The 21,668-nt window shown below is 36.8% G+C and overlaps 1 protein-coding gene across 4 annotated transcripts in view; it reads right to left on the minus strand.

Annotated features, from left to right (window-relative positions):
• The window catches only part of CPSF6 (cleavage and polyadenylation specific factor 6), a 34,439-nt gene that overhangs the window by 11,547 nt on the left and 1,224 nt on the right, over positions 1-21,668 (minus strand). Inside the window, exons 2-10 of one of the 4 annotated variants that reach the window (XM_010358743.2) lie at positions 11,487-11,696; positions 9,688-9,791; positions 6,019-6,164; positions 4,954-5,127; positions 4,714-4,824; positions 3,770-4,274; positions 3,324-3,439; positions 2,670-2,823; positions 314-503 (exon numbers count right to left, since the gene is read on the minus strand). In XM_010358743.2, the coding sequence (XP_010357045.1) occupies positions 317-503; positions 2,670-2,823; positions 3,324-3,439; positions 3,770-4,274; positions 4,714-4,824; positions 4,954-5,127; positions 6,019-6,164; positions 9,688-9,791; positions 11,487-11,696 (1,707 nt within the window). In that variant the 3' untranslated portion in view covers positions 314-316. Of the gene's footprint in view, positions 1-313; positions 507-2,669; positions 2,824-3,323; positions 3,440-3,769; positions 4,275-4,713; positions 4,825-4,953; positions 5,128-6,018; positions 6,165-9,687; positions 9,792-11,486; positions 11,697-21,668 lie in introns of all 4 variants that reach the window. The other 3 variants (XM_010358742.2, XM_030938805.1, XM_010358745.2) reach the window with 3 other exon arrangements.

Raw genomic sequence — 21,668 nt, forward strand, 5'->3', positions numbered from 1 at the left:
ATTACAAGAATCCCAATTTTTAGATTTTAGAAGTACACAATGAGTCCTCTTGATTATTTCCTTGCTTTGTTAAGACCATTAACTATTTGAAACCTAAAAGTGATAACTCAGCAATAAAATATTCAAAGATAAAAGGGTCAAAAATTTACCTGTCATTACTTACCCATAATTTGTTTCAGATGTTTCCAGAAGATTACATTCCCAAGTAGTTGGACCATTTAAAATGTAGGTATATACTGTACAAACAGTAGCCTTGGAGTTATAGTTACTGTTAAGAATACACACACATTTAACAGGAACAAGGAATACCCACCTTCTAACGATGACGATACTCGCGCTCTCGGTCACGCTCTCGGTCACGGTCTCGGTCACGATCCCGGTGCCTCTCTCGTTCTCTGCTTCTCTCTCGATAATAATCGTCATGACGGTCTCTACTACGGGATTTATGACGCCGACTCTTTTCTCGTGATCTACTATGGTCCCTCTCTCTTGATCGTTCACGTCTTCTAAAAGAAATTACTGGATTAATGCTCTCCATAATTAGATAGCTTAAAAATATTCAATTTTTTCATGTCTAAAAAAATCTAAGGGAGCAAAAAATTCTTCGTAAATCTGGTTTAAACTTACTATCCTGAGCTGCCAATAATGATTTACCAACTCACCAGTAAGCATGAACCAGAAATTTCATTATTAAAAACACTACCAAAAAATCAGCAACCGAACACATCACAGAAATGCATCACATCATCTATTTAAACTAGTAGCCTAAAACAGACATGTAGTATTTACTGAATGAACAAATAGAAAGGTACAGGGAAAATCTCAAAGCACTCGTGTTTTAAGCTAAACAACATCTACAATACGATTTTTTAGATATAAGAGTCATGAAGTCGTAACATATGATGGGGCTTAAATATATGAAAATGACAACCTATTAACATACGGTTCATGAGGAGCAGCGTTCAACACAAAGAAACTTTCTAATACGCATGTTATATTCAGGGAAGGAGAAGAGGCACAGGAGAGGGCTAACAATTACGACCAGTAGCAAGAATTGATATAGTATTCACACTGTATTTAATATGTAGAAATGTTTCATGAACTGCCATTTTTTAAAAAGAAATAATTTAACCAAAGCTTACTGCCTAAAAGACTTCTACAAATTCTGCTAAATTTACAGTAAGGAAATAATAACTGTCTATTAAATAATATTTATGTCTTATATTTCTACACCAGACAGCTCAGCTCCTTGATCAAGGCCTAAGTTATTACTTTTTCAAGATAGGGTCTCTCTCTGTCACTCAGGCTGGAGTGCAGGGACACGATCACAGCTCATTTCATCCTCGACCTCTGAGACTCAAGCAACCCTCCCACCACAGCCTCCCAAGTAGCTGGGACTATAGGCATGCACCACCAGGCCCAAGTATTTTAAAAAATTTTTTGTAGAGATGAAGTCTCCCTATGTTGTCAAGGCTGGTCTCAAACTCCTTGGGCTCACGTGATCCTCCTGCCTTGGTCTCCCAAAGTGTTGGGATTTAACAATTATTACTTTGGACTTCAAAACTTAAAAAAATGATACAAGATACCTATATCTATGACAAATTTATTCAGACACAAAGATTCTTACACTGGGTCAAAAAGGTAATAATTACAAAATTGGGGACCATGTCAAAGGCAGGCTCCTTTCTCTTAAAGACGACGACTACCAGATAGAGTACACTAAAGACACATCTAAGAATACCAGGTGAAGCTTAAAGGTCTGCCTTTCAAAAATATATAAAATTTAAAAGTTAGCAGCAATGCTTAAAAAAAAAAAAAAAAAAAAAAAAAAGGAACTACCTAAAAGATAGATCATTAATTTTTTCAGTCACTCCCTCATTCAAGAAATTGTTATTTAGCACTCATTCTATACCAGACACTCTGTAGGCATTAGAAATATTATAACGAGCATGGGTGAGCACAGTGGCTTATGCCTATAATCCCAGCACTTTGGGAGGCCAAGCTGAGAGGATCACTTGAGCCCAGGAGTTCAGGACCAGCCTGGGTAACTTAACAAGACCGCATCTCTTAAAAGAAATACAGTGAGCAGGATAGATAAAGCCCCTGCTTTATCTCATTACAGCACGTGTTTATTCAACATGTGCTCTAATGAGGAAAAAATATGCCTTGATAACAAGCATTGGTTACGGTAAGTACTATGGAAGAAGTAAAAAGAACAATATAACAGACTAACTTGGGAGAAGCCCCCTCCTAAGAAGTTAGAAGGAGACGTGAAGAATAAGGAGTCAGCTATGTGAAGAGACAGGGAAAACTGCTCCCAGGAGAAGGAATATAAAGTGAGGTGGTCAAACATTTGATGTATCTAGAGAAAAAGGAGAAATATGGCTGGAGAACAGTAAGGGAGAGGTACAAATGAGGCTAAAAAGATAGGCAGGGGCTTTATCACACAGTCCCTCAATCTTTACAGTCTTGTTTTAAGACTGAGTAAAAGTCTTTGAAGGGTTTTAAGCAAGCAACTAATATTTAGAGTTAAAAAAGAAAAAACACTCCAGATGCTAAATAATCAGTAAGTAAAAGCAAAGTCCTCTTTTTAAAGTCTCAAACACAGTATTTTTTCAATTTGTAAACTAACAGTTTTTTTAAATGGAAATGAGACAGGAAAGTTTTACCTTGATCCAGAACCATAAGACTTGGACTCAATTCCATGAAGGCAATCTTGCAAAGAACTAATAAGAACTTTGCAACGATCATCAGCGGACACTTTGGATTGTTTAATTAAAGAAATTGCAGTTACCAATGTCTCAATAGCACTCCCATAATCACCTGTGAGGGAAAGGAAAGAGATTCAAGTCAAACAAATTTTGTTTTCAAAATACCATCAAACCACTTGAGATAAGAGTGATAAGGCATTTTACAAAAGTACTGTGCTATAAAATAACTATGCAAGGCAATGTCTTCTTTTACTGTTTCACCATTTGCAAAAGACTTTCATGGTCATGATATTAACTCAACTTATTATTACAGGTGTGTAAAGCACATTATCATTTTGCAAATATAAGAATAAATAAGGTGTCATAAGGCCCCGGAACCTTTAAATGTCAAGGGTAAGACTTATATCTATACCAAATAACTTAAAATTTGGATTTTCCCCACTACACTGTGACACACAGCTTTTTTCAATGCTTTTTAAATAAATCACAGGTAATGATTTTGGAATACAAAAAGAACATGTAAATGACCTATCTTCTAGATTGTACTTACATTTTTAGGTCATTCCTAATAACATAAATAAGAAATTTTATTAATACAAGAAATATACAAACCAGCACTGGCATCAGATACAGCTCTCGAAATAGCACTGCTTGAGATTGCCCTATTTCTATTCATGATTTCTTCAAATTCAGCTTCACTTAATGGCGTTCTTGCAGTATCCATTTCCCTGTAAAATAAACACACAAATCTTAACTCATACTCAAGAGATTTCCTAAGTTAGTCACAATAGTGTATAGCAATTTATACTAGCTGCTTCTGACATGTGCTTTAGCGATAGTAGTTACTTTTCCATATTGAAGCATGCTACTTTTGCTACAAAGAAAACATGTCTAAAAATCCTCCTATACCAGTATCTTTCAGCTAAAACAGAGTAGCAGCTTAAACACCTCATCTTCTTGGAAGGCAGAAATAACATTTATATAGCTACAATCTAATTATTTAGTCATTGTTCCTATCTTTTATCATCAAGTACTTGCACAGATACACACTAACCTACCTTCCAGGGGGGCCATAGTCACCCCTATCATATGGTGGAGGTCGACCATATGGGTCTGCTGGTGGTGGACCTCGGCTATCTGATGTAGGCATGCCGCTGTTAGTTGGTGGAGGAAAGAAAGCTGGGTTCACATGCGGAGCTGGTGGTGGGGCACCTGGAGGTGGTCCAGGAAGATGCGGAGGAGGAGCTAGTGTAAGGGGTGGCCCAAGTGGACCGGGTGGACGAGGTGGAAAGGGGCCTGGAGGTGGAGGTGGTCCCTGTTGTGGAGGTGGTGGGCCAGGAGGGGGGCCGTAGCCTGGAACTGGAGGTGGAGGGCCAGGAGGAAGTGGACCCAATGGAGGCTGCCCAAAAGGTTGTCCAGGAAAAAGAACTGGTGGTGGAGGGCGATCTCCTCGATTAGGAGGCCCAGCTAGAGGAGGAGGCAGAACCTGACCAGGAGGTGGAGGACCTGGCGGACCAGGTGGGCCTGGAGGACCTAAGGGTGGACGTGGTGGAGTCTGTCCAGCTAAAAAACAAAGGAGAAAGAGAAAAAAAACCACTTCACTAATAAGGTATTTTCTTTCATATGCCAAGATTATACTTTAAAAGCATAAAGCATACACCAAGTCTTTGTCTTTAAATAAAACCCGTATGGTAAATATTACACTACCAACTACAATGAAGTATATCCTTACAAACTTAACTAGCTCCATTTATGCTTAAGAAAAATTACTGAAACAAAAACTTTAATAAAAAAGATTACAATGCCTAGAGATATTTTCCATCTTTCAGTGTACACACACTTCTTACAGTGAAATCACCCACCTTATATTCTACTCTGATGCCAAGCTAGAAAGTGAAACAAGGAAAAATGATCTTGAAAGGCTTTTTTTAAGAGGTAAGAATATAAGACGGATGTAAATATTCTATATATAAGTCAAGCAAGTTTGGAGAAAAATAAAGACCTTTTAGGCCAAAAATGGGTATTTCCTCTATGCTGTGCCCCATATGCCATGGAATCCTAGTTTCCAGGAACAAAGGCCGAGTTCCTTTAACAAGATGCTTGATCAAATTTCCTGGATTCCAAAAATAGCATAACAAGGAGAGTAAGTCACATTAATAATGCATTACTTGAAAAAGAGAGAAAAGGAAAAGAGGTATTAGGTAGACATGTTTTATCCATGGTAATTTAAGAAAAGTTTTACCTGGAAAAGGTGGGGGTGGCCCTCCTGGTCCTGCTGGCCCAGGAAATCTGTCCCCACCAGGAACAGCCCCTGGAAAACGGCCCCGTCCTCTACCACCTTGTGGAAATGCTGCACGGGAACTGCCTCCTGGAGGACCAGCTTTACCTTCCCCAGACATTTGTCCTGATTGTGTAGCTGCAAATATCCAAATACTCATAAATAGCAATTATTAAAAATAGTATTCTGAAATGTAACCACTATTATTAAAAACAACTCTATTTCTAACATATTAACTTGCAAATGCCTTGTGCCTATGCAAACTACATAAGGAAGTATAGGTTAGGAAAAACATTCACATCTATTTGGGTACTTTTAAAGACTCAAATTTTTCAGGTTTAAATATATTTTCCATAAGTAATCACGAGTTACTTTCAAAATACCAGCACTCTGCAGCAGCCAAGACCGAAATTCTTCAATAGATATCTTAATTTCAGCATTACATCATTTAAATTTTGTAACATACTTCTTCTTAAGTCTTAAGTGCTAAAACATTAAAAGAAAAGGAACCACTTGAATTTCTGTTAATTACATAATCATCCATCTGATCTCTTTACATAATAACATCCTTAAATGTGTAATGACAAATCTTTTCTATATTCAGTTTACTAAGTGGTGAAAGGTCTTGTTGCCAAGCAGAAAAATCAATGAACATTTTCTGGTCAGTGATCTCTCCCCCTCCATAATACACATCCACATAGCTTTCCTTTAATCTAAGAATGAGAATGTAGTTTCCTTCTGTATCTAAGATGGAAATAATAGGACAAGAATGGCAGGGCTACAGAACTTGCACATTGTTGTGTAGTATTGGGTCTGTTATTATATCTGGAGAAAAATGGAACAAGGGTAGGTTTCTAGTACACAGGCCCACAGTCATAACCAGTGATTAAATTTAATTCAAAGCATGGACTTTGTGAAATGGAGTTTCTAGTGAGCAAGTATTAAGATGACTTCTCTAGTATAAAACACCTAACAAATGCACTGGTTAAAATGTACATATTTTAATAAAAGCCTCTGAGGACTGCTTACTTTTCCTGGACTGCATTTCAAATTGACTCAGGAACTGTTTATTGCATGGAGTTACAACAGGATTCTGACCATGAAGTTCTCTTTTAGGCAACAGATCCATTAACTTTTTTGAAGACGCTTCAGATCCAACACCAACAAGGGCAAACCTAAACGGTGTTTAAGGGGCGAGGATACAAAGTAAAAAGAGATGAATATTATTACTGTTATTCTTCTGTAAAAAGGTCTTAATCTGCTTTTATCTAAAAAAACAGCTGGGCACAGTGGCTCATGCCTGTAATCCTGGCTGCTTAGAAGGCTGAGGCAGGAGGATTGCTTGAGCCCAGCGGTTTGAGGCTACAGCACGTTATAATCACAGTACTGCACTCCAGCTTGGGCAACAGAGTAAGATCCTGTCTCTAAAAATAAATAAATAATTTTAAAAACTGAAAATATTTCTTAAAACTATATGAGTACACATTTTTGTTCATATTCTATAACATACCATAGAATTCAGTCATTCAAAATACATAATTTGGTGGTTTTTAATATTTCAGTGTTAAAACCACCACCATAATCAATTTCAAAACATGTTCATTACCCCAAAAAGAAACTCCATATCCATTAGCCATCACTCCCATTTCTTCCCGTCCCTGTACCCTATGGAACCACTAAACCTAATTTCTGTCTCTGGACTGGTCTATCCTGGACATTTCATCTAAATGGAATCACACAATAGGAGGTCCCTTATGACCAGCTTTCTTTAACTAGCATGTTTTCAAGGTTCACCCATTGTTACGGCATGCATCACCACTTCATTTATTTTTATGGGTGAATAATTTTCCATTATAAATATACAACATTAAAAGAAATCTATCCATCAGTACATGGACATTTGGGTTGCTTCCAATTTTTGCTACAATAAAAAGATGTACAATACCATTAACCATTGGGCAAGTGCAAATCAAAACCACAGATACCATCACATTCCCACTAAGATGGCAAAAATAAAAAAGACAACAAGTATTAAAGATGTGGAGAGGCTGGGTGCGGTCGCTGGCCTGTAATCCCAGCACTTTGGGAGGCCAAGGCAGGCGGATCATGAGGTCAGGAGTTCAAGACCAGCCTGACCAACATGGTGAAATCCCATCTCTACTGTAAATACAAAAACTAGCCGGGCGTGGTGGCACACGCCTGTAGTCCCAGCTACTCAGGAGGCTGAGACATGAGAATCGCTTGAACCTGGGAGGCAGAGGCTGCAGTGAGCCGAGATCCTGCCACTGCACTCCAGCCTGGGCGACAGAGTGAGACTCTGTCTCAATAAATAAATAAATAAATAAATAAATAAATAAATAAATAAATAAAGATGTGGAGAAACTGTAACCTTTGCACATTGCTGATGAGCACGTATTAATAAAATGGCACAATGGCTCTGGCAAATAATCCGGTAATTCCTCAAAAGTTTAAACACAGAGTTACCATATAACCCAGTAATTCCATTCCACGTACACATCCAACAGAACTGAAAATAACACGTTCACGCAAAATGGGTACACAAATATTCACAGGGGCATTTTCCTTAACAGCCAAAGGTGGAATTAACCTAGACATTCATCAACTGATAGATTAAAAGAAGAAAGTGCTATATCCGTGTAGTGGAGTATTATTCAGCCATAAAAACAAACGCTGATGCATGCTTCAACATGGATGAACCTTAAAATCATTATGCTAAGGAAAAAAGCCAGTCATATAGGACTACGTATTTTATGATTCCATTTAGATGAAATGTCCAGAACAGGCATATCCAGAGCACATTAGCGGTTACCAGCAGATAGGAAATGGGAGTGACTACTAATCGGGTATAAGGTTTCTTCTTGAGGTGATGAAATGTTCTGGAATGAGACAGTGGTAATGTTTGCCAAATTCCTAAATATAATAAATATCCCTGAATTGTACATTTTAAAAGGGTGCATTTTATGACATGTGAATTATACCTCAATAAGAAAAATTAATTTAAAATAATCAGAATGATTACCAATTTGTACAGTTACAGGATATTCTAAATTATTTGAGGGAGGGAGGGTCTTAGTAGCTTAAGAAGCTTAAGCTCTTTTCCCCCTAATGTTCAATATGATCTTGTAAACTATACTTCTTATTCTAGTCAACAAGTTCTGCTGTTTGCACCAGGATTATCTTGGGTCATAGCATTTATGAACAACTAAATTAATTTAACAAGTATTTATTAAGCACTTCTTATACGCAACGTACTATTCTAGAGCTGGAGATGTAATAGCGAACAAAAAATCTCTGCTCTCATTAAGCTTAAAGTCTTGGAAGAGACAACAAACAAGTAAAATATACCAGAGCAGAAATAAAGGAAACAGGATAGGAAGGTGCTACTTTTGCACAAGGTGGTCATGGAAGAAAACTCTTGAACATTTTGAGTCCTGAATGAAGTGAAAGAGTAAGCCATGTAGATATTTAAGGGGGAAAAGTAAACCAAGAAGAGAAAACAGCTAAAGGTTCTAGGTAGAAATTGGTCTGGCAAACAGCAAAGAGACTAATGTGGCTGAAAGAGAGTGGTAGGATAGGGTTAGAAAGGTGGTGGGAAAACAGATCACAAAGTACTTTGTAGACAATGGTAAAGACTGAGACAGAAAGGAAGCCATGAGAAGATTCTGAGCAGAAAGAATGTCATCTTTTTTTAGAACTTCTATAATGTGGAGCATAGACTGTAGGGGGCAGTCTATACTTCCAGTTATGAAGCTACTGCCAAGTTTAAGTGAGAGATGATAGTGGCTTTGACCAAGTGGTGTAAGTGAAGTTAGTGAAGTGGTGTAAGAGAAGTGTTCAGACTCCGCATACATTTTGAAAATATTCTCAGTTTAGTATAACCTTCTAAGATAACTAAGCAATATATGAAATAAGCATATTCTTTATCATTTTGCATCTAACAATTTATCCTTAAAAGAAAATCCAAAATCTTTACCAAGACTTATATAAAATGATGTCTGCTGCAACATTATGTACAATAGGCAAAAGTGGAGATAACCAAAAATAAGAGGTAAATTACGGTAGCATACCAGCTATGATGCGAAAGAATTAGACATTAGAGATGCGTATTTATTTTTATTCCTTATATCAAACATATAAACACATGAATTATAATTCCATTATTTATTTATTTTTAGGAAAAAGCCCAAAAGAATCTTCACTAAAATGTTAAAAGTAAACATCAACGGATGGTAGGATAGTGGCATTTTATTTTCTTACTTTTGGATATCTATATTTTATAATGTTCTCATTCTGATCCTATCTCACTTGTATAGTTTACTAGTGAAATACAGCAAAACATTCATGTAACACACAGTATTCAGCTGCCCTCCCATCTCTTAATCACAGGGAGAGTAATGGTTCCTAAACTGTGATTTCAACAACCATTTCAACCACAGATAGAGAAAACTTGGGAAAATTAGAAAACAGATCTGTCCACATCTCCATTCTATTGGTTTTAGTGTGCTAGGTAATAGGGTACATAAAATGAACAGTATCAATCTCTGCTCAAGAACCTCCTTCCAATGTAAACAATCATGTGTTGTATGCACGTGTAATTAACATTAACTTAAAGGAAAGTTAACTTGTTAAAAACTGTATCACTAGCTACTAAATCAAAAAGAAAGAAAAAAATCTTACCCCTTTGACTGGCCGTTTGCCCGATTTTCAAAAAATTTTATCTCCAAAATATCATTTACTCCCAAAGAATGAACTGCTTCAGTTAAGTCTTCATCTGTTGTCCACTGCAAGATATTTTTCCCCTCATTAACCATTAAAATATAACCAAGATTTTTATTATCCCAGTTTAGTTTTTAAGGGGAAATTTAGGACATACAAAATAAATGCTGAGTGCAAATCTAAGTCTAGTTAGGGCCAGTCAGGCTCCAATTTTTAAACAGCACAAAAAACATCTGGGAACCTAACTTCATTCCCCGATACGTATTTCAGAAACTAGAAGGTACCCTTGGGGTTACAATAGGATTTGACTCTCAAGAGTTTCTGGTACAGCTTTAAATTGCTATGATTTTAAATTGTGAATAAAACCAATTTCATTTCCTCCCATTAAAGGAAAATATTTTGAATTTCATCTTGTTTTTGAATTAAAACGTAGACAAGAAAAAACTAACATGTATTTAATATCTACCATGCACTTTATGTATTAACTAACTCTTCTAACAACCCTATAAGCCCTATTATTATCCTCATTTTACACATGATACAATAGAAGTTAGAGTTTGCCCAAGGTGATAAAATTAATAATAGATGGTGGAGCTAAGATCCAAATACTTACTTAGCAACCATACTTACATAACTACACTGCTACTGTTTCCAATACTATAGAATACTCAGACTGGGTGTTGGGAGATGTGTTACAAATTAGTTTTAAAAGAAATGTGAATAGGCTGGGCACCATAATGCCAGCACTTTAACAGGCTTGGTTAGGAGGATAGCTTGAGGCCAGGAATTTGAGGCCAGCCTGAAGCAATATAGCAAGAAGTCAGCTCTGCAAGTTTTTGTTGTTTTTTTAATTAGCCAGGTGTAGTGACACATGCCTGTGTTCCTAGCTACTTAGAGGCTGACACAGGAGGATCACTTGAGTTCAAGAATTTGAGGCTTCCGTGAGTTATGATTACACCACTGTCCTCCAGCCTGGGTGATATATAGTTTTGCAAATTGTCACCCCCACCAAAAAAAGAAATGTAAATAAAAAGGTTAAAAACACAGTGTTACTAAGGAAATGCAACGGTGCCAAATTTTACTGATTTTTGGATATACAAGTTTTTAACTTTCAAGTATACATAATAACTAAATAGAGATATAAAAATTCTATAGGACTATTTTAATGATATTTAAAATGTAATGTTAATAAAAATATAAATATACATATGTGCATTTAATGAAGCTCTAAATCAATAATCTTAGTCTCATGACAACCCAAATTAAAATATAATACATACAGCAGTGCTTCTATAAATCAGATTTCAAATTTAAGAGCAGAAATAAAACTCAAATTTGTAATACAAATTAAATAATGGACACTATTTTTAAACCAGGAGTGATGATACTATGTCTCTTGCCTTTTACACTTGAATCCTGGTTTGAGACCCCATGTGAGCATTATTTTTAGTGAAACTGCGCTATCTGAAGCAAGGTAAAGTGGTAGCATAAAAAAGGTAACTGAAGACAAAACTAATTTAACTATATTTAACTAGTATCTCCACCAAGAAAAGCTGAATGACCACAAAACTCAAAACTAGAAGAACTGGAATTAATGATGTTGCAAAGATATCTGTATTTCCCTCCTCACTGGACAAGCAAACACGTATAGAAAAACAAACACAGTAACTTCAAACTTATAAAAATCTGGAGAAAAACAATTACTAGGGCAGTTCAAAATCAATTACCAATAATTTAATTCATGTATTAACTTCACTCACCCATGTTAGATTTCCAATATATAGCGCAATTCTCTTTCCAGTATATGTATAGACAACATTTGGTGCCGCTCCTTTACCGACATCATCACCAACTGTTGGTGGGAGAGTATCCATGTAATCCCGGTCTTCTGGGGCATCTCCATTATTTGCAGATGGAGATATGACATCGTCATACAAATCTATCTGATCATGCCCACCATATTCAGCTTCCTGAGATACAGAAATAATGTTCTAGATTATACAAAAGTCAAAATACTACTAAAACAGATTTGAACACAAATTCAACTTTTTGTTTTAAATATCTGATAGAAAAAGGTCAAGGATGATTTCAGTACCAATTTTTTTCCATTTTATGCAATAGATGTATTCTTGAACAGGCCTAAAAAGTGAATTTCTTACTGGGCATGGTGGCTCATACCTGTAATCCCAGCACTTGGGAGGCCAAGGCAAGTGTATCACTTGAGGTCAGGAGTTCAAGACCAGCCTAGCCAACATGGTGAAGCCATGTCTCTAGTAAAAATACAAAAATTAGCCAGGCATGATGGCTCACGCCTGTAATCCCAGGTACTCAGGAGGCTGAGGCAGGAGAATTGCTTGAACCTGGGAGGCAGAGGTTGTAGTGAGCCAAGACGGTGCCACTGCACTCCAGCCTGGGTGACAGAGCGAGACTTCATCTCAAAAATAAAAAAGTGAATTTCCTTTTTTATTTTTTATTTTTATTTTTTGTAGAGACCAGGTCTTGCTACAATGCCCAGGCTAGTCTCAAACTCTTGAGTTCAAACAATCCTTCTGCCTTAGCCTCCCAAAGTGCTGGGATTATAGGCTTGAGCCACGGCACCCAGCCTAAAGTTAATTTCCATATAATGAATCCTACTTTTCCACTGATACTTATAATATAAAAAATAAGTTCTTTTGGAAAAAGAAAGACATGGAGACAAATAACATGAAACTTTCCTTGGAAATACTCTTAAGTAATAACACATAAATGCAAATAGACAAGTTTTTTTTAAACTGACATTAGAAAAATCACCCCAAAATCCAAAGCCATTATATCTATAATATTTGATCACAGAAAAATAGTTATTATGTTCTATAGTATTCAGATCTTGTTTTCCAACCTTGAGGAATCTACTAATATTTTTTTAAAAAGCATAGTGAGCTGAGGCATAGGAAAGAAGAAATATGGGCACGTAAATAATTCAAAATGTCATAATGAACAAGGGAAAGAGAAATAACAAACGAAATACATGTAGAACTATCCAAATTAATTATTTTCCAAGTTGTATCATTCTCAGTGAACAAAGAGCTAATGCTTACCTGAATTCTTAGTTATCTAGTCAAGTAAATTAGCAAGAGAAAAGCAACAGACCACAAAACAAAGAGTAAAGCTCTGGCACTGTCACCAACAGAATTAAAGCAATGCTACTGGGTGTCACATGCCTAAATGATAATTAGAGAAAAGGAAAACTAAAATGAAACAGACATAGGAGCAGGAAAAAAATAGAAAAGAGGGTTCAATTTGTGACTAAGTACATGAAAAATGAAATGTAGGTAAAAGCAGAATACTCAATACTATTTAATTGCCTTTGATAACCATTACTAGACCATAAGCTTGACTGAGCCTGTAGCACAGGAAAATTTCCATTTTTATCTTCTACTCTCCCTTTCCACAACTAAGTACCTGTATTGGTGTGAACCATTCTATTCTTATGACGTAGAACATTTGACATAAGGAAAAAGACAATTACAAGACAACTTAAAAGTTCATATATAACTTACAGATTCTCCCACTAATACAATTTACTACAGAAATATACAAATGGCACATATGGAGGAGCTAATGGTTTTAGGGGCCATGAGCCAAAATAGTCCCTAAATGGATAGAGAATGACCCAGAAAAAAGCATTTGTTATATGATGGTAAACAGAGCAACAAGATATTATTATGGGCCCGGGCTACTGTTTTGTTATTTAAAAGACAGCCAGAATACGATCTCTTTAAAAGAAAAAGAAAAAAGCCTAGAAGGGGAAATATCATTTATATACATAAAGGGACCTCAAGTAATCATCAGGTAATCTATGTAATTAATGATGTATCCAATTTACTAGTTACAGGATCTTTACATACCAATTTTACTTGTTATGAGGTAGAATATCTAAAAGACTTATTTAATAAGGGGTCTGGGATCTCAAGGTTAAATCAGAGAACAAAGCTAAATTTAACAAAGGGCAGAAACTAAGACCACAAGTCACCGAATAATGCCATAATTTTATTGTTTGTACAGCAATCTAAAATAATCTTTAAGAAATGAGTTTTTGTTAAACAAAGTAACATGCTCAAATTTCAATGACCACAGAAACTAGGAAAAAAGGGTAAGTTTTGTTATGAAGTTTCAGTGTAGCTGAAGCTTCAGGCGGTGTGGCTGCAGCAGTAGTTCCATGCACTTAAGATACTAAAAAGTTTCCCACAAGGGGTGTTGGGCACTTTAATCTCTCTTGAAATCCGATTCTGTACATCAAGTAGAATTATTAATATTATTCAAAGGGAGTTGAGTTTCCATCCTCCTCAGCAGAAACTATAATCACAATATATGGTCTGAGGGAAAGTAAAAAAGAATGGAAGGGTTATTAACAGCAGCACTAAATGTATTTTTAAATTTACACTTTCACTTACATAAATAGGTGAACAGATTATTTTTCTTCTATTAGCTACAAACCTGTGAAAATGTTTACATAAGTAGACAAAAAATTTACAAGCATAATTGCAGCTACACTAACCTGGTACACCACAATCACTATTTTTGTCCATCCATGAATTCCTATGTTGACACAAACCAATTTTCCACATTGATATGATTCTACCAATATTTAGAATCAGCCATTTTGTCTGGCAGTTGTACTGCTTCCAAGTGGTTGTAGTACGATCCTAATTAAGACCATTGTCCCGGGGTCCATGTGGACTAGTTAGCTTCTCTGTTCCAACGCCACAGCCTGTACACTTAGCCCCAATGGTATACATTTAAACTTTGTGGAAAAAATATAATGAATCTGAATACATTTGCTGCCATTACTAAAAATGAAACTCAAAGCACACTCTCATGTAGTATCAGTAATCTTCCTTTTAATCAGCTTCATATCATGTCAATCCTCCAGAGTAAAAAAATACAGAACACACTGAACTTTGTTCTTACTTCAGAAAGTGAGAAAACATGCATGATGTTTGCATGAGAAATTATGAAAAATGTATATCACAGGTCATACAGAAATAGAGCTCTGCAAGCCTACTGAACAAACTAAAAAAAAGGTTTCCAGTTTTAAAGAAATATTTAACAGTATCATTTTTTATTACATAGTCTTTTCAATTATTACTTTTAATTTTAATGACATTCAAAAACAAGAAAATATCATCATCCCTCTAGTTATCTCTGATACCAAATGCTGCCCAATCTTATCGGCTGTTCATAGTAGCTAGCTAGCTACATTACATAAAGATGGGAATAAACAACAGCTCTTAGGGTTAAAAAAAAACTCACTAATCTTTTTCATTCCCTACCATTCTAAATCACTACAATCATTCTAAAGGCAAGGTATTTTCTCAACATTTTACGAAATAAGATTACGTTCTACATGACATACAAGTATCTGTTGCCAAGCCAGAGAAAATGGATGGTAAAATGACCAAAATCCTATTAGTTCCCTTAAAGTAAGGCTTCTCAACCTTTTCATTATCCCTGTCTACTCCCTCCCTTCAAGAAGTTACTTTTAGACATTTTTTCCCCTAATTACCTGTCTTACAATTTTAATATCACAGATACATGATACATATTGTATACCACTATTGGGATGAACTTGCTAGCTGTCAAAATATTCATCATTCTCCCTGACAGACCTGACATTTTTTTGATGGTTCTAAAATTACAGTAACATCATTCGAGGCTAGGCATGGTGGTTCATGCCTGTTAATCCCACCACTTTGGGAGGTCAAGGCAGGAGGATCCCTTGAGTCCAGGAGTCTAAGACTAGCCTGGCCAACTTACGGAGATCCCATCTCTACCTGCCCCTCCCCAAATATATATACACACACACAGATATTTCGTGCATTATATGATACTATCAGTAAATGCACAGCAAAGGCCACTTGTTTCAAAGCGTATTTTAAATTATTTCCATTTAGAGAAATATTATCAAGGGGGGAAGTTACATTTTGCATTTACAAAATATATCCTGTACCTAGGAAAAGAAACACTAGTATGCAGAATCCAATAGCAAATAACCTAATGCATATATTTTTAAAGAAAATATAACATTTTATCTAATTATGTTCTGAGTAGGCATTAATATTGGCTAGTAATCCCCGTAAAAATCCCTTCCTTAACTAATGGTAAGGAAGCCAATTTGGTACTAAAAATATGCCACATAAACCATAGTGGACAATCCATAGGCAACTAAATTAACTGTACCCATAAATAACAAAACAGAGAAGAGTTCTAGCTTCCCTGAACATTCCTATCCATTTTTCTGAATCAATTCTAACTAGCTCATCTCAACCTGACAGCTTTACTTCAGATGGTTTCCTAGTAAACATAAACAAATCATAAACGATGTTTCTCTGATATTTGTCCAAGAAACTTACTTTCATTAACTGGCTAAACAATTGGCTAGAATACACACATAATGACTGAATGTAAAGCAAAATGATTCATGACATAAAAACTGACTTATCGGATGTTCAGGTCCGTAACTCCTAAGTGAATTTTTCGTTTCAACTACCACCTCTATACACCTCCATTTTTTAAAAAGTAATTATTTCTGTGTGTGACAAAGTCTTGCTCTGTTACTCAGGCTGGAGTACAATGGCCTGATCTCAGCTCACTGCAGACTCTGCCTCCCAGGTTCAAGCAATTCTTCTGCCTCAGCCTCTAAAGTAGCTGGAATTACAGGTGTGCACCACCACGTCCGGCTAAATTTTTTATTTTTAATAGAGACAGCGGTTTTACCATGTTGGCCAGGCAGGTTTCAAACTACTGACCTCAAGTGATCCGCCTACTTCAGTCTCCCAAACTGCTGGAATTATAGGCATGAGCCACCACACCTGGCCTACACTTCCATTTTAAAGATGGGTGGTCAGATTACTAAATTTGTGCTCAGCGACCAACTGCCTGACAGGCCAGAAACTAAATCCCACATTAAGAGTTTCTGACTCCCAAACAAGCAACAAAATACACTACTTCAATGAACACAGTGTAAAGTTCACAGAATTTCTTTGACTTTCCTCTCCAGATCAACAAAACTCTACAGATTAAACATAAAGGTATGGTAACTATAATATAGGACCTGTCAGTGTGCTATAATTACAGTAGTCCCCTCTCATCTGAGGGTGATATGTTCCAAGACCCCCAGTGGATGCCTAAAGCCAAGGAAAGCAAGGAACCTTTCCTTGTATAATGTTTTTCCTTATACATACCTATGATAAAGTTTAATTTATAAAGTAGGCACTGTAAAAAATAACTAATAAAAGAGAACAATTATAGCATGCATGACAAGGTTTTTGGTCCAGGTGGTCAGATTAGAATGGAACTGAAAAATTACTATTGTTTAGTGATCTTAGCCCAATGCATTACTCACACGTTTGGGCTGGTAATGCTGGTGTAAACAAACCTACTGTGCTCCCAGTCATATAAAAGAATAGCACATGCAATTATGTACAGTACATGATACTTGACAACAAGCGACTGTGTTACTGGTTTATATATACTATATATACTATACTTTTTTGTTTTTACTTTTACTTTTTTTTTTTTTTAATAGAGACAGGGTTTCGACATGTTGGCCGGGCTGGTCTCGACCTCCTGGCCTCAAGCGACCTGCCACCTCAGCCTCCCAAAGCACTGGGATTACAGGCGTGAACCACCACACCAAGGCCAATTACACCATACTTTTTATCATTATGTTAGAGTGTATCCTTCCTACTGTAAAAAGTTAACTGTAAAACAGCCTCAGGCAGGTCCTTCAAGAGGTATTACAGAAGGCATTGTTTTCCTGGGAGGAGAGCCCATGCTTCTTACTGCCCCTGAAGATCTTTCCAGTGCGACAAGATGCAAAGGTGGAAGACAGTGATATTGATAATCCTGATCCTGGGCAGGCTTAGGCTAATGTGTGTGTGTGTGTCTTCAGTTTTTAACAAAAGTTAAAAAATAAAAATAAAAAAGGCCAGGTGTGGTCGTTCATGACTATAATTCCAGCCTCCTTTGGGAGGGTGAGGCAAGAGGATCACTTGAGGCCAGGAGTTTGAGACCTGTGCAACACAGTAAGACCTTGTCTCTTCTAAAATAAAATTAATTTTAAAAGTTTAAAAAAAAAAAAAAAAAAGAAAAAAGTTTAGGCCAGGCGTGGTGGCTCACGCCTGTAATCCCAGCACTTTGGGAAGCCAAGTGAGAGCATCACTTGAGGTCAGGAGTTCCAGATCAGCCTGGCCAACATGGTGAAACCTCATCTCTACTAAAAATACAGTAGTTAGGCAGGTATGGTGGTGAATGCCTGTTATCCCAGCTACTCGGGAGGCTGAGGCAGAAGTGCTTGAACCCAGGAGGCAGAGGTTGCGGTGAGCCAAGATTGCACTACCGCACTTCAGCCTGGGTGACAGAGCGAGACTCCATCTCAAAACAAAACAAGTAAGAAAAAAGTTTATAGAATAAGGATATAAAGATTTTATATAGTTATACAATGTGTTTGTGTTTTAAACTGTTATTGAAGAGTCCAAGAGGTATATAAAGTAAAAATGGGCCAGTCACAGTGGCTCACGTCTGTAATCCCAACACTTTTGTAGTTCAAAGCAGGAAGACAGCTTGCACCCAGGAGTTGCAGACTACCTGGGACCACACGGTGAGACCTCATCCCTATAAAAAAATAAAAATTAGCCAGGAATGGTAGCACACGCCTGCAGTCTCAGCTGCTCTGGAGGCTGAGACAGGAGGACTGCTTGAGCCTGGGAGATAAGGGCTGCAGCGAGCCACAATTGCACCACTGCACTCCAGCCTGGATGACAGTGAGAAAATACTCAATCAACCAATCAATCAATCAAGTGAAAACACTACAGTAAGCTAAGGTTAATGTATCATTGAAGAAAAAAGTTTAAATAAATTTAGTGTAGCCTGAGTGTACTGTACAGTGTTTATGAAGTCTACAGCAGCGTACAGTAACGTCCCAGATCTTCACATTCATCCACCACTCACCTGCTGCCCCTCCCAGGGCAACTTCCAGTCATGCAGGTTCATGATGAGTGCCCCATACAAGTGTGCCACTTTTTACCAAGATTTTCACTTACCTTTTCTATGTTTAGATATATTAGATACACAAATACTTACCACTGTGTTACAACTGCCTACAGTGTTCAGTACGGTAATATGTTGTACAAGTTTGTAGCCTAGGAGCAACAGGCTACACCATACAGCCTACATATGTAGCAGGCTGTACCTTCTAGGTTTGAAATGCAAAAGCACTCTATGATCACAAATGATGAAAGCACCTAAGACGGACTTCTCAGACATATCGCCATCGTGAAGCGACACGATTGTATAAGTTTACTGTAATAAAAGTTACCTAAATATAGCATCTCTCAAAGTACCTTACTGTATGTAATATTTTCAGCCCTCAGAACCACGAGTAACTGAAACCACAGAAAGTGGAACTGTGGATATGTGTGGACTACTGTATGTAGGTATCTCTCAGTTCCCCTACAGTGTACTTTAAGGGTAGAGACTACCTAAACTTTGTATCCCTCGTTGCTGGCACATAACAGACACTTAAAAAATGTATTTTCAACATTTTTTTTTTTGTTTTTTTGAGACAGGGTCTCGCTCTGTCATCTAGGCTGGAGAGCAGTGGCCTGATCTCAGCTCACTGCAACCTCTGCCTCCCAGGTTCAAGCGAGTCTCCTGCCTCAACCTCCTTAGTAGCTGGGATTAAGGCACATGACACCACACCCAGCTAATTTTTGTATTTTTAGTAGAGATGGGGTTTCACCATGTTGGTCAGGCTGGTCTGGAACTCCCGACCTCAAGTGATCTGCCCACCTCGGCCTCCCAAAGTGCTGGGATTACAGGCATAAGCCACCACACTCGTCCTAAACAATTCAACTTCTAAATTATTTAGTTTTGGCCAGAATTTTAAAATCTACAATTACTAAATATTGGGCTAGTAATTACTACACTTGAGTATAAATCCCAGTTTAAACTGAATTGACACACTATTGAGTGTGAGACAGAATCACTTTCTTCTCAACTTCAAGTAATATGGAGGTTTGGAAGACGTTCAAATTGCCCTTCCAACTGTTCTCAACTTGGTGACATCCAAAGACCTCTAAGAACTAAAGAGAACCCATAAGGATTAGTCAGTCCCTTGTGCCTCCTCCCCCTTCATTCTCCATTCTTAAGTTCACCTGGTGAAGAAAGGAACTCTATTAGAGCTTCACTAAATTATTATTATCCATCTATCTCCCAACAAATTAGTTTCTGCTAAGACTGCTGAATGCCTCACTTTTTTCTACTACAATAGATGCAACTCACTTTTTGAAATAATACTGTGCCTTACCAAAATATAAAAAAGCTTCATAAAAGTATGACATTTAAAACAGGAGACTCAGCAGGATACAGACAAAAAAATAGTAGAAAACGGAAATAAAGACTATGCCGAATTTCAAAGTACACAAATCCAATTAGAACTGCAGTTTACACTGGAAAACAAAGTTTTTTTTTTTTTTAATGTTTACAACAGTTTTGAAGCCAAAATAAGTCAAAACTGGCAAATACTTAGGAAAGTATTTTACTCAACGACAATAAAACAAGAGGTCTAGTCTACTATAGCAACTAGTAGAAATAAGGTCACCAGCTAGTAAAGATTAAATCAGTTGTAAATTATTTTGTGGTTGCCTCTAATGGTGGTAAGATTTCGGAAAAATATTTCAATGACAGTAACATTTTTAAAAGCAGGATAAGCTCTGAAAATAACCAACTATCCTTTTGTGACTTTTTTTTTTGGTGCAGGAACTACCACAGCAAGCAGTGGTACTGCAAAAGGATATACAAATCAATCAATCATTGACTGGCCAACGATATGCAAAGTAGCAAAATCAATGCCTCTATGTATACTCGCCATTAATCTATTCAAACATATAAAGATTTTACTGGTAAAATTATACAACTGTGTTAGATATGTGGTACGTACCTTATACAAATCGTTGAAAAGTTACATTTAAAAGGAGTCCCTCATTGGGTCCACAAAACTCATCTCCTCTTACCTCCCGCCCAGTCAGCATTTGCTACTGCACAGGGATAAGAATCCACCCAGCTATCCGGATAAGGGAGATGTCCCTCTCAAATTAAGTATGCAAAAGCCCAAACATATTTCATTAAGAGGTACTGAAAAATGCTTAACTTCTAAAATTGCGTCCCAATTCTTCTTTTATTGTGCATAGAAAGGTGAAGCAATGTATTCTCTTGTAAGAAAAGCTACTAAGGGCAGCCTTGAACACTTAATCGTTGTTCCTTGCAGTTACGGCCCTCTTCTAAACGCACTGTTACATTCACTTGATAAATAAAAGGAAAAAAATTTCCTAGAGGTCTTATAAGCGTTAGAATCTGTATTGCACTCGAGGAATGTATCTGATTTGTAACTGACACAATTCAAGCATTATTATTTAAAACAAGCACAATTCTAAAAACACAAAGATTTAAAAACTTAACCTTTGATTACAATGTATTACATTTAAACAAATCCAGTCTTCAACGGAGTAGCAAACATTTAAAGCCAACTGGTAGTTTTCTGTTTTCTACTATTTAAACCAGAACAAAGTCATTCCTGAAAAATAAAACAGTAAAGAGCTCTTGAGTTTCCTTGTTTTTAAAAAGCCTAAGCAACTAGTCACGAATATGACGGTTAATGGAGGGGGAAAAAAACACATTAAACCAGTATTATTTTATTAAGCTTCTCATAAGGACCTGGGAAATACAAAAAAATAAACCTTTTAGGAACACCGCAGTTAGGCACAATTTGTTTTAAATGTGTTACTACATAAGATGCAGTAAAGATACGACCAGCAGGTTCAAACCTTAAACGTCACTACTCTAGCAACAAACGACATCTTTTGCAAGGATGCCCATTATCAGACATCACAGCTCCGCGTTAC

This window comes from Rhinopithecus roxellana, chromosome 10 (genome assembly GCF_007565055.1).
Source record: "Rhinopithecus roxellana isolate Shanxi Qingling chromosome 10, ASM756505v1, whole genome shotgun sequence".
Classification (NCBI taxonomy): domain Eukaryota; kingdom Metazoa; phylum Chordata; class Mammalia; order Primates; family Cercopithecidae; genus Rhinopithecus; species Rhinopithecus roxellana.